Source organism: Syngnathus typhle, linkage group LG12, assembly GCF_033458585.1.
Source record: "Syngnathus typhle isolate RoL2023-S1 ecotype Sweden linkage group LG12, RoL_Styp_1.0, whole genome shotgun sequence".
Taxonomy (NCBI): domain Eukaryota; kingdom Metazoa; phylum Chordata; class Actinopteri; order Syngnathiformes; family Syngnathidae; genus Syngnathus; species Syngnathus typhle.
This window is the reverse complement of record NC_083749.1, coordinates 11,419,228-11,432,832: the sequence shown is the minus strand read 5'-3', so window position 1 is coordinate 11,432,832 and position 13,605 is coordinate 11,419,228. Positions and strand designations below refer to the sequence as shown.

At 40.9% G+C, this 13,605-nt stretch overlaps 1 protein-coding gene across 5 annotated transcripts in view; it reads left to right on the top strand.

Annotated features, from left to right (window-relative positions):
• pam (peptidylglycine alpha-amidating monooxygenase) overlaps positions 1 to 13,605 on the top strand; it is a 112,770-nt gene that overhangs the window by 10,683 nt on the left and 88,482 nt on the right. For all 5 annotated transcript variants that reach the window (XM_061293148.1, XM_061293149.1, XM_061293145.1 and 2 more), the window contains 3 exons: positions 5,079 to 5,166; positions 5,807 to 5,898; positions 7,465 to 7,548. In XM_061293148.1, coding sequence (XP_061149132.1) covers positions 5,079 to 5,166; positions 5,807 to 5,898; positions 7,465 to 7,548 — 264 coding nt within the window. The remainder of the gene's footprint in view (positions 1 to 5,078; positions 5,167 to 5,806; positions 5,899 to 7,464; positions 7,549 to 13,605) is intronic.

Genomic DNA, 13,605 nt, shown 5'->3' with positions numbered 1-13,605 from the left:
ACAAACACAAAACTGTTTATTACCAAAAGAAGACCAATCCTACAGCATAGGGATGGTAGCGTCATTCTCTGGGGCTGTTTTTCTTCACCTGTATCTGGGGTCCTTAGTCAAGGGGTAGGGAATTATGATCAGAAAAAAAATCTTGAACTTTATTTGGTGTTAATGAAAGGCACTTTACACGTAAACCATTTAACCTCCATTTAACATGAATTGGAACGTAATTGGTGAATTTCATAGCCTACATTCGTGTGCACCCTTGCGCAACCACATTAAGTTTTTTTTTTTTTAATTGCGCGGCCTCATACTGTTTGTATATCAGAATACGTGTTTTATATCCATTTTATATATCCACTCTTGATGAGTAATTTACCGCCACAGCAAATTGTATTTATATTAAAGATTTTCTACCATTATAACCATGGTACACTAAATGAATATGATCATTATATGATCTTTTTTTTTTAATTTTTTTATTTGTAATTATGTCATGAAATTTTTTTTTTTTTTCCAACTAGCATCTCTGTTTAACCGTGTTCTTTTTTCTTCATGCTTTCCCATTTGAAGAGACTGGTGTCTAAATATCAGTCCTCTAATGAATTATGTTCTTTATGAGTGTAGGATCAAGGCGCCATGAAAAACGAATGTGTTTAATGCAAAATCTGGTTAATCAGTATTATTTTAAAGTTGTATACAGTATAAGTACCATATTTTCTGGACTGAAAGTCGCTCCGGAATATACGTCGCATTAGCCATGAAATGCACAATAAAATGTAAAAAACAAACATATATAAGTCGCTCCGGAGTATAAGTCGCATTTGGGGGGAAATGTATTCGACAAAATCCAACACCAAGAACAGACATGTACGAGCAACAACCGGCTAAACCAGGGGTGTCAGGATCCAGTCCTCGGGGGCCGAATCCCTACATGTTTTCCAAGTTTCCCTCGTTAAACACACCTGATTCAATTAATCAGGCTCCTGCTGAAAGTGAGGACGAACTGGACATTTGAATTAGGTGTGTTTAACGAGGGAAACTTGGAAAACATGTAGGGATCCGGCCCCCGAGGAAAGGAGTTTTTAATTGTTTAGCCGCTAAACAATAGGCATGCTAACGTGACATAAACACAAACGAAGAGCTGAGAACGGGCCTGACGTAACATTCAGATTTATTCAAATAACTATTGCATAAATAACATGTTTATAAAACCACCTGTGTCACTCCAATTCATTAAATCCATCGATCGTCTTTTATGTCAACAATGCCGCGTATGCGCCGCGCCGCTGACGTCTAAATATTCTAAATATTCCACATACCCATATAACGATATATAAAGTATATATCAAATAACTATCATATAAACAACAATATTATCAAACCATCTGTGTCACTCCAAATCATTAAATCCATCGATCAAATTCCTCGTCCTTTGTCAACAACACCGCGCGTGCGCCGCTGACGTCAGCCTCGTTGTTATTCCACAGATTAGTATATAACTAGCGTAATTTTCGGACTATAAGTCGCGGGTTTTTTTTCATAGTTTGGGTGGAGGGGCGACTTATACTCAGGAGCGACTTATGTATGTTTTTTTTCACAAATCTTTACTTGATCATTAACACATCACTTACTTACAAGTATAGTTGACCACTTCACATGTTATTTTTAGTACAGTTGATCACTTCACATGCTTTGATATCTTTATCTTGAACATATTCAAAACATGAAAAATAGAGAGAAAAAATCAAATAAAGTAATTAACACTTTAAAGCGCCATATCCTCTGGACATGTCCTCTGTCAACAGGATGACATAAAGGACAAGAAATTTGATCGATGGATTTAATGATTTGAAGTGACACAAATGGTTTGATAATATTGTTGTTTATGTAATGGTTATTTAAAATATAGTTTATATATCGTTGTATGGGCCTGTGGAATAATTTGAACTGCGGCGGGGCACACGGCATTGTTGACAAAGGATGATCGATAAAAGACGAGAAATTTGATCGATGGATTTAATGATTTGGAGTGACACAAATGGTTTGATAATATTGGTGTTTATATGATAGTTATTTAAAATATAGTCTATATATCGTTGTATGGGCATGTAGAATAATTTGAACTGCGGCGCGGCACACGGCATTGTTGACAAAGGACGATCGATGGATTTAATGAATTGGGGTGACACAGATGGTTTTATAAACGTGTTATTTATGGAATAGTTTTTTTTAAGTAACTGAATGTTACGTCAGGCCCGTTCTCAGCTCCTCGTGTGTGTTTGTCACATTAGCATACCGTATCGTTTAGTCTGTTGTTGCTCGTTCATGTCTGTTCTTGGTGTTGGATTTTGTCGAATAAATTGCCCCCCAAAATGTGACTTATACTCCGGAGCGACTGACTATATATGTTTTTTTTCACATTTTTGGGCATTTTATGGCTGGTGCGACTTAACAATATTATCAAACCATCTGTCACTCCAAATCATTAAATTCATCGATCAAATTCCTTGTCCTTTGTCAACAACGCTGCGCGTGCGCCCTGACGTCAGCCTCGTCGTTATTCCAAAAATGTAGTATATAACAATATTGTAGCGTTAACAAAGTACCAGGAAAGATGTGGGTTTGGTAAACGGCTCTTTATTTAACAAAACAAGAGTTCAACGAGCCAACAACTACTGAACTGTAACGATAAAAACATATACAAGTTGCTACACGAAATAAAATATATAAAACAGGGCTGTGGACTCGGTCATTTTTGCCGGACTCGGACTCGGAGCTGATTTTGACCGAGTCCACCGAGTCCGACAATAAAAAAAAAAGGCAAGACGCAGCCAGAGAGTGTCAGGTTACAGTCAGCGCGGTAGGAGTTGGAAGAAGCAGTAAAAACTCCACCAAACTTGTCGTAATGACCCGTGATATATGTTATATCCTTACTATTTTCCAGGTTCTTAGATAGCAAGAATAGGTCGGACAACGACGTGAATGATAACTGCTTTATTCCTTACTCACAGTGCGTTCACAGGGCGTACCACAACAACACAGAATGCGCCCATCCCACTTCCGGGGTTTTTCTACTACGGAATTTGAGTTAGCCCAAAATACACAACATCTCTTCCCCTCTTACAATGAACGTGCTATATGCACCTATAACTTTACATCTTCAAGATCTATCAATAACTACCATTAAACAATTATCATATATGGTCCAGACAATTATGACAATAATATTCCCATGAAACCTTAACTTTGGGTGAGCTTGGACTACCTCGAATTATACCAAATTATAGCGAAAAACCGAAGTCGTACGGCATTGTACGGCGTCAGCACTATGTTGTTTTCAATAAAAACATGAAGAACTCACGTTTGCGTCAGTCAATTTTAATTTTTATAAAGGATTATTCTCATTTGATGTCTTTAAATTCATCCGCGTTCTGCCATTGAAGCGGGGTGCATTCAAAAAACAGTCGTACAGACGGAAACGTTTTGTGATCAAATCTTTCATAACGAGAATGATCTGAGTGAATTGATTTGAATGAATAATTGAGACGCACTTTCAGTTCTGAAGGCTCCTTTTGTCCCAAGCAAAGTGACAGATGGTGGGGAGGGGGGATAAAAATTGTAAAATCAATTCACTCAAATCATTCTCGTTATGAAAGATTTGATCAAAAACGTGTGTGGCTTTTTCTTAAATGAACACGTTTGACATTGCTATCGTGTCAGCTTTTAATTATATTGCGCTGTCATGTTAAAGCAAATTAATAAATGCAACAATATTAATTTGCTTTGAAAATACCTGAGTAATAAAATAAAATGGATGGATGGATGGATGAATGATGATCACAATTAAGTATAAAGTCTCCTTTGTAATATATACTCCTTGTAGCCTGTACCCAAAAAGAGGAATTTCTTTGCATCGAGGTTTATGCAAAGAGCTCACGTAATTATATTGTTGCGTTCTAGTGAAGTGAATGAGTGTTCCGTCGGGACGACTGGTCTTTGAATGCACCCCGGTTCAATGAGAATAATCCTTTATAAAAATTAAAATTGACTGACGCAAACGTGAGGTCTTCATGTTTTTATTGAAAACAACATAGTGCTGACGCCGTACGACATGGGTTTTTCGCTTTCCAAATAAGGGGTCGTCACTAATTATTTGTGTTTAGATACATGTCTGAGCTATAATGGTGTAATTAACGATTAAAACTTGAAAGTATCTGTTTACTGTATTCGTTTATATGTTTAATAAAGACAAAGCCATCATAAAACTGTTGTAATTATTTAGATTTTGATCTAAATTAGCCTTGAATAAAGACTAAGCAGTCACATGAATTAACTGAAAAAATGGACAGCCGGACTCGGACTCGGTGCAAAAATCCGACCGAGTCCACAGCCCTGATATAAAATAACTATAACATAAATAGTTCACCGCCACAAGCACCGGCGTCGACTTCCAGGCGTGTGGCGGCGTTGACTTCCATCCCCGGAGGTGTCACTTCCAGCCACAGAGGTGGGAGAGAGCTCCATAGAATAGGACCGGGCGAGCGTAAAAGCCATGTCCGAGCCCCATCCACCGTCCCCGGGCAGCCACCTGGCCGAGCGTCGGCCTCCGACTTCCATCCACGGAGGTGAAAGAGAGCTCCGTAGAGTAGGTCCGGGCGTGCGTAAAAGCCATAATAGTTTTTCAAACCTCCTGTGTCACTCCAAATCATTAAATCTTTCAATTTCTTCGTCCTCCTTGTCACTTACAAACAAAGCCGCTAATGATGCCTTCGTCATGTTCGTCATCCCGTGATCGAATCCTTTTGTCCTTTTTGTAAACAACCGCCGCGCTGCGCCGCCGATGTCACTTGCAGTTCAAACTACAGTAATTCCTTGCTACATCGCGGTTAATTTATTGCGGTTTCACCTTTTTTTTTTTTTTTTAAATTTTGAAAATTTGTGAAAAAAATCAACATATAAGTCACTCCTCAGTATAAGTCAACCCTCCCCCCACCCAAACTATGAAAAAAAACATGACTTATATTCTGAAAAATACGGTACATATTCCTATTTAATCATTCTAACCAAATGTTTTTCCTTCTCAGTGGACTTCATGCCTCAGGCCAGTATGAACACAGTCCATCACATGCTGCTGTTTGGCTGCAAGACCCCCGTTTCCATCACCAACTACTGGTAATACCTAACATGGTGTTAGTTTTCCACATGTTCATTGTATATTTATTATTATAGCCAGGGGTGAACATAACAATTTGGGTGTGCTTCTCAAAGATGTCATTTTAATATTAATGAACTTTTTTCATTATTTTTCTTGGTCTCTATTTTGTCATTACAACAATAAATACAAGCGTTACACAGTGACAGCTTATTAAAACAATATAATATGATATTTTATAAAATACATTAAATTCATATTTATTCATATTTTACACTGTTGAGCTCCATGACCCATTGAAAATGTATTTGCCCACAGTGGTCATACTTGCAGTATGGGACCCTGTGCATTTTGTTAAATAGCAAAATACAGGTGCTGTCTGATGAGTTGTAGAAATTTGCAATGGTGGGTTGAATAGGTTGTGCACCAATTGAAGGGTGCAATGGTTATTGTCCAGGCCAATTTCATTTCCATTCTTTAAACATTTCATTTGGTCAAACACAACAACATAATGCTTTTTTTGCTTTCAAGACATTTTAGGCATCACTGTGAATTTTTCTTCAAGGGTACCAACACAGCAGTTTGTTGTTGTGTGAGTCTGTTTCTGATGATGTGCAATGCACTGTCTTTGAATGACTGACTTTGACATTTTCATTCAAGGGACTGTGGCACTACACGGGGTACTTGTGTTGATGAAACATCCATTTTGTATGCATGGGCTCGAAATGCACCACCAACAAATCTACCCAAAGGTACATTTTCCAAGAAATATTGTCATGTAGCATGTATGAATGTACATGAGCCTCACCCTAAGAGTATGTCATGACCTGGCCCAGGATCAATTTAAATGTCACTATAGTGAAGACTTGCTTGAGAATCCTTTTAGTCAAAGTCTGCTTTATTGTCAATTTCTTCACATGCCAAGACACACAAAGAAATCGAATTTACGTTCCCACTATCCCACGGTGACAAGACATAGTACACAATATACATACAAGTAAACAACACAAAAAATATATACAAGAAGGCACAAACATTGAATAAATAAGAGTGATGAATAAATAACAAATAAACAAATAACATAATAAATAAGAGGAGATAAATGGAGCAAGTGTGCATACAGCAGACAGTCAGAATATAGCGCAAAAGTACAGGACACTACGCAGATGGGGGGAGAGAGTTCAGGATCCTAACAGCCTGGAGTATGAAGCTGTTGGTGAGTCTGGTGGTGCGGGAGCGCAGGCTCCTGTACCTCTTCCTAGAGGGCAGAAGATCAAACAAAGAGTGAGCGGGGTGACTCACATCACTCACAATCGTGGTCGCCTTGCGGGTGAGATGGGAGGTGTAAATGTCTTTCAGGGAGGGGAGTAAAGCACCAATAATCTTACTAGCCATGTTCACTATGCGCTGCAGGGCGTTCATGTTGTATTCAGTGCAGCTACCACCCCAAACAGCGATACAGCGATTTGGTTTATTGACCACTTGCCTGCTCCCCCATTTTACTTAATGTCTTGGGAATAACAGTGAGAGGCATCTGTCTGAATGCTCAGGCCAACTCCCAAACTATTTCAAAATAACTTTCATACAAGACACTTAAATGTCCAGCCATTTCCCAGAGAAGCCAAATGCAATCTGTCTTCTCTCTTTTTTCAATGAAACACATTTGATTTTTACTGCTTAAGCAACTATTTCACTGCAAAGTGAGTTGCCGGTCTGAGTCCTGAGATGGCAACACACTGTGTGGTGAGATTACCTTGCACCTTTTAAGCATACAACCTCAATTTAAAGTCTTTGCAACCTTTGTTTTTGAACAACCGGTTTTTAAGGGGAGTTTAACCACCTAGTAGGGATAAACCCAATAATGGCACCCAAAACAGGTACCATTAGGTCTTGGAATTGTTTTGAACATTTAGGCTACTTTAATTCAACATTATTCTACAAAAACACTTGTATAACAAGTTCTAAAGTAATAACTTGTAATTGCTGACGTTTAACTGCATGATTTTCCAAGTCTTCCAACACATTTTACTTGAAAGCAACCTGTAGTACATTTTAGAATTTCAGTTAAAAAAATAACTGTCATGACAACCAAAGTGAAACGTTATTTTTTTTTAAATGTGACTTTATTAAATCAACTGATTATGGTTAAATAAATAAATATTTTGTCTCTAATTAATTTAATAGCATTATTTTTCATGTACAATTAAGATAGCAAAAGACAAATTCAATAATTTTATGTTTTTGTTTTGATAGTGAACTGTACTATAAAATTGTATTCTTGTTTTCCTTCATTTTAATTTGGCCCTGTTCCTTGATAGATGTTGGGTTTGAAGTTGGACGGAATTCAGGAGTGTCTTACTTTGTGCTACAAATCCATTATGGAGATGTCAATGCTTTCCGTGGTAAGTACTCAAATTCTGTTGGCAAAAATTGCTAGATTGCTATGCCTTACACTTTAATGCAGATGTACATGACTTATTGTCTTACTGCCCCTTCTGTGAAATAGATTATATTTCATTCACCAGATCAATTGTTTGGAATTAGTTGATTTGATGATTAGGTGAAAAGTATATCGTGTGTCCATGAGACTAGGTGGCAGAGATGGGACCAAGTCACACATGTGCAAGTCTCAAGTCAGTCTCAAGTTTTAACCTTCAAGTCTCAAGTAAGTCCCAAGTCATTTTTTTCTTGGGCAAGTCAAGTCAAGTCCTTAAATAGGTCAAGTCAAGTCCAAGTCAAGTCCTTAAATAGGTCAAGTCAAGGCCAGGTCAAGTCACATTATTATTGCAATTCTACCCGCGGAATCTGATCTTAGTAACGTGAAAAGACAAGATATAAGTACCTTTAAGTAACCATCATTGTCCAATGTGTCTAACTGGTTAAAAAATATGACAATAATTTGGATTTGCACTGTAATTACTGATATTCAGTCAAATACACCATGGAATCAAACAAAAAAAGAAATTACCTCATACAATGATTGACAGCTCAATCTAAACAAATGAACGTCTGCCGACAGTGTCTGACACATTTGAGTTGCAAATATGAAAAAATAATCTCAAAAAAATCTGAAAGAAGAAACACATTAAAGAGCATTAGAAAAATGTTATGTTGCATCTGTAACATCTGGAGACACCAGAGCTCTATAAACTTCAAACGGACAAAGTTTGAAGTTGTCGTCTGGCTGTCTGAAATGTTTCTGTTGCATATCTTGCACTGTGCTGTCCGTCTTTTGCCGTCATAAAGGTAATTACGATAGCCGAAGGTGATGACTCGCGGTACCGCTTCCGCTGACATGTTTGTGCATGTCTGATATAAAGGGGCGTGATTCTCCAATAAACATGTGAGGTAGGTAGAGAGGGCACGACTGATTGATTGACAGGGTAGCGATCCAATCATGACAACGCCATTCTCAGCCTGCGCTCCTACCGTGTTATTGATATTACTTTTTTAAATGTATTGGTAATTTTATATTCAAACTGAAAACATAAACTAAATATGTAACACGGAAGTCATTCAAGTCATCGTGTCTCAAGTCAAGTCCCGAGTCTTTAACTTCCAAGTCCAAGTCGAGTCTCAAGTTTTTTTATTTTTGTCAAATCACAAGTCATCACAACAGCGACTCAAGTCAACTCGAGTCCAAGTCACAGTGACTCGAGTCAACTCGAGTCCAAGTCACAGTGACTCGAGTCCCCATCTCTGCTAGGTGGACAGGTAGTAAGGCCAGACATTTCGGGGGCAGAGTTTCGATTGCTACAGTATGGATTGGAAGAGAAATGGAGTAGGGGTTATGTTAAAGGAAAATTAATATCCTGAGGGGGAAAGTGTCAGATCGCGGGATCAGGCTGAAACCTGAAAAACAGGGTGTGGTAGTTAATTATAGTTAGGGTTAGTTAGTGGTTATGCCACACCGGTAGGTTATGATTTTATACATATATATACCGTTTTTTCCCATGTATGCGCAAAATTTAACTAATTTATTGTCCTAAAATCTGGGGTGTGCATAATACATGGGTAAAGGGTTTTTCTTTTTTTGAAGAAGAAGAAAATCTCCCTCGAAATAAAACTTGAAATCATCTTTCTTCTTGTTTGTTGTCAATCGCATTCAGCCATCCTGCCCAACACACTTAGTCAGTAAAATTCATAATTGACGACACATCGTTTGATGCGATGGTGCAATCCTTGATGGTGTGTTATTGTCAAATATTGTTTGTTTTTTAATCTCCATCACAAACCGGATATCATACGGAGGCCGCCATTACAGATGCGCAGAACGGATGCGCAAGACACGTCAGCTATATACTAAAGAGCGAGAGTTCAGTTCTAAACCTAAATGCATATTACAGGTAATATTTTATTTCACAACACTTTGCCTTGTTCCTTTGTCTCTGCTGTTCACTTCAAACACGCTCCATACGAACACAATGCTCTCGTATCAGACGCTTGCTCGATCACCTACTCGTTTGCTGTCACAATGTACCCTACACAAATCCAAAACATTTCTCCGCTATCGAGTTTGCTAGCGCATGCGCAGTGATACTGACCGGCAGAATAACATCCGGTTGTTCGCAAAGATGATCTTTTTTCTGAAATAATTTTAGGTTTACGGACTTAAGTAGGAGTCAAAATTTTTTCCAGCATCGACATGCTATCTTTAGGGTGCGTATTTTACATGGGGGCACATTATACATGGGAAAAAAAGGTGTGTATATATGTGTATATATATATATGTGTATATATATATATATATATATATATATATATATATATATAATCCATGCCTACTGGATTAAGAAGCTCACTGCACTCCATGAGCGCCTAGCAGAACAAATGAACCAGCTACTAAAAGTTGGAACTCACCCCGAATGGTTAACTGAAGGACGCACAATCCTGATCCTGAAGGATCCCACGAAGGGTACAGTCCCATCCAACTATCGGCCAATAACCTGTCTCCCTACAACATGGAAGATCATGTCAGGCATCATAGCGGCTAAGATAAGTGTGCACATGGCTCAATACATGAGCACAACACAGAAAGGCATAGGCAGCAATACCAGAGGAGCCAAACACCAGCTGCTGGTTGACGGAACAGTCGCCCGAGACTGCAAGACTCGACACACCAACCTGTGCACTGCCTGGATTGATTACAAGAAAGCCTACGACTCCATGCCACACTCATGGATCACTGAATGCTTGGAACTGTACAACATCAACAGGAACCTGAGAGCCTTCATTGCAAACTCGATGGGACTGTGGAAAACAACCCTTGAGGCCAATTACAAGCCAATTGCACAAGTCTCCATCAAATGTGGCATATACCAAGGAGATGCTCTGTCCCCACTGCTGTTCTGCATAGGTCTGAACCCCCTCAGCCAAATAATCAACAAGACTGGCTACGGATACCGACTCAAAAATGGGGCCACCATCAGTCACCTCCTATACATGGATGACATAAAGTTGTATGCCAAGAGCGAGCAAGACATCGATTCACTGATCCACACAACCAGGATCTACAGCACAGACATTGGAATGTCATTCGGACTAGAGAAGTGCGGTCGCATGGTGACAAAGAGAGGGAAGGTAGTCCATACAGATGGGGTCTCACTCCCAGAAGGAACAATAACAGACATTGAGGACAGCTACAAGTACCTCGGTATCCAACAAGCAAATGGCAACCTCGATGAAGCCACAAGGAGAGGAGCCACAGCCAAATACCTACAACGAGTAAGGCAAGTCCTCAGAAGTCAGCTAAATGGCAAGAACAAGATCCGGGCAATAAACAGCTACGCCCTGCCAGTCATCAGATACCCTGCAGGAATAATAAGATGGCCAAAGGAAGAGACTCAGACCACAGATGTCAAGACACGGAAGCTCCTAACCATGCACGGAGGGTTCCACCCTAAGTCCAGCACCCTGAGACTGTACACTAGCCGCAAAGAAGGAGGCCGAGGACTACTGAGTGTGAGAGCCACTGTTCGGGATGAAACAGCCAAGATCCATGAGTACATCAAGGAAAAGGCCCGAACGGATGTCGTGCTCAGTGAATGTCTCAGACAATGGCAAACAGAGGAGGAGTGGCTAGAGACACCATCATGGGAGGACAAACCCCTACATGGGATGTACCATCGACAGATAAGTGAAGTGGCTGACATCAAGAAATCCTACCAATGGCTGGAAAAAGCTGGACTGAAGGACAGCACAGAGGCACTCATCATGGCTGCACAGGAACAGGCTCTGAACACCAGAGGAATAGAGGTCAAGATCTACCACACCAGACAAGACCCAAGGTGCAGGCTGTGCAAAGAGGCCCCTGAGACAGTCCAGCACATAACAGCAGGGTGTAAGATGCTAGCAGGGAAAGCATACATGGAACGTCATAACCAAGTGGCTGGCATAGTGTACAGGAACATCTGTGCAGAGTATGGACTGGAAGCCCCAAGTTCAAAGTGGGAAGCACCCCCTAAGGTGACAGAGAATGGGCGAGCCAAGATCCTGTGGGACTTCCAGATCCAGACTGACAAGAAGGTGATGGCGAACCAACCGGACATTGTGGTGGTGGATAAACAACAGAAGAAGGCCGTGGTAGTGGATGTAGCAATACCAAGCGATGGCAACATCAGGAAAAAAGAACTTGAGAAGCTAGAGAAATACCAGGGCCTCAAAGAAGAGCTTGAGAAGGCCTGGAAAGTGAAGGCCTCGGTGGTGCCCGTGGTCATTGGGGCACTTGGGGCAGTGACCCCCAAACTGGAGGAGTGGCTACAGCAGATTCCAGGAACAACATCAGACATCTCAGTCCAGAAGAGTGCAGTGCTAGGAACAGCCAAAATACTGCGCAGAACCCTCAAGCTCCCAGGCCTCTGGTAGAGGACCCGAGCTTGGAGTGGGAGACCACCCGCGGAGGGTGAGAGGGGAATTTTTATATATATATATATATATATATATATACCGTTTCTTTCCGTGTATAGTGCGCCCCCATGTATAGTACGCACCCTAAAAATGGCATGCTGATGCTGGAAAAAAGCTTGTACCCATGTATAATATGCACCCAATTTTTATGATTTTTTTTAAATTTTTTTTTTTTTTTTTTTTTTTTTTTAAGTCCCAAAGATCGTCACACACGCAGGGAGGCAATGGATCCCATTTTTATAGTCTTTGGTATGGTCTTAACTAGGCTGGATGTCATTTTTTTTGTTGGCGTTGATTTGTCCGACTGCCCCTAAACGCACCACCGCGCTCCGTCCGCGCACGGGAAAGAGGCGGCTCTGTATGGGAGAGACGTTGAAGAGGAATAAAAACACCCTTGGAAACCAAAACTTGCCCCTCGTCGTGACTCGGAGCCGCAACAAATGTTTCGGATTTGTGTAGGGTACATTGTGACAGACAGCAAACTAGCAGGTGATCGAGCGAGCGTCTGATACAAGAGCATTGCGGTCGTATGGAGGGTGTTTGAAGTGAACAGCAGAGACGAAAGGAACAAGGGTTGTGAAATAAAATATTACCTGTAATACGCATTTTGTTATTTGCTGATTGAAACTGATAATTAAACTGTGAATTGAAACTAATAGGTGGAGAATTATTTTTAAAGTCCTGATGTACTTTCTAAAATTTAAGTGGACCTCAGTGCGCACTGCGCAGGGAGCTTAATTTGGTGCGGTCGCGCAACCGCAGCGCGCCGGGCGCTCACTGTCGCATTGCTTAAAGAGCGCCTTTGTGTTTTAGGATGAACAGCAGAGACTAGAGATGCACCGATCCGACTTTTTCAGTTTCGATACCGATACCGATGCCGTGACTTTGCGTATCGGTCGATACCCGATACCGATCCGATATTATGGTTGACTTAACAAGCTACATAACTCTACATGTGGAACAGAAAAGACCAAAGGCAATGGCATCAGGCAGACTACACAGTTCTTTGCTCTAAATTAGGGGTGTCCAAACTAACGGGCCAGTTTTTATTGGCCCGCAGCAAATTCTGAAAACATAATTGAATATGGCCCGCACAAGAAGCTTGAGCTCAGCTTCTCAGTTTCCACACTAGATGGAGCCCGCCACACAAAGCGTTTAACGTCCCATTAACACCCCCCCGGAAGAGAAGCGAACACGCAGCGTTTAACATCCGATTAGCCTCCCCCCCCCCCCCCCATTCGGGAGAGAAGCGAACGCGCAGCCTTTGACGTCCCATTAGCAACCCGAAAAGAAGCGAACGCGCAGGGTTTGACGTCCGCTTAGCAACCCGGGGAAGATAAGCGAACGTTCGCTCCATGTTTGCGTTTGTTTAGAAAACCCTCGTGGCATGCGGCACACGTGCTGCTGACGTATGACGTAGCCCGCGTCCTAATAGATTAAGGAAAGTATCGGCTCACAGATCGGCTGCATTTTCCGATACCCGATCCATCTATTTTGTTGATATCGGGGCCGATATCCAATCCAGATATCGGATCGGTGCATCTCTAGCAGAG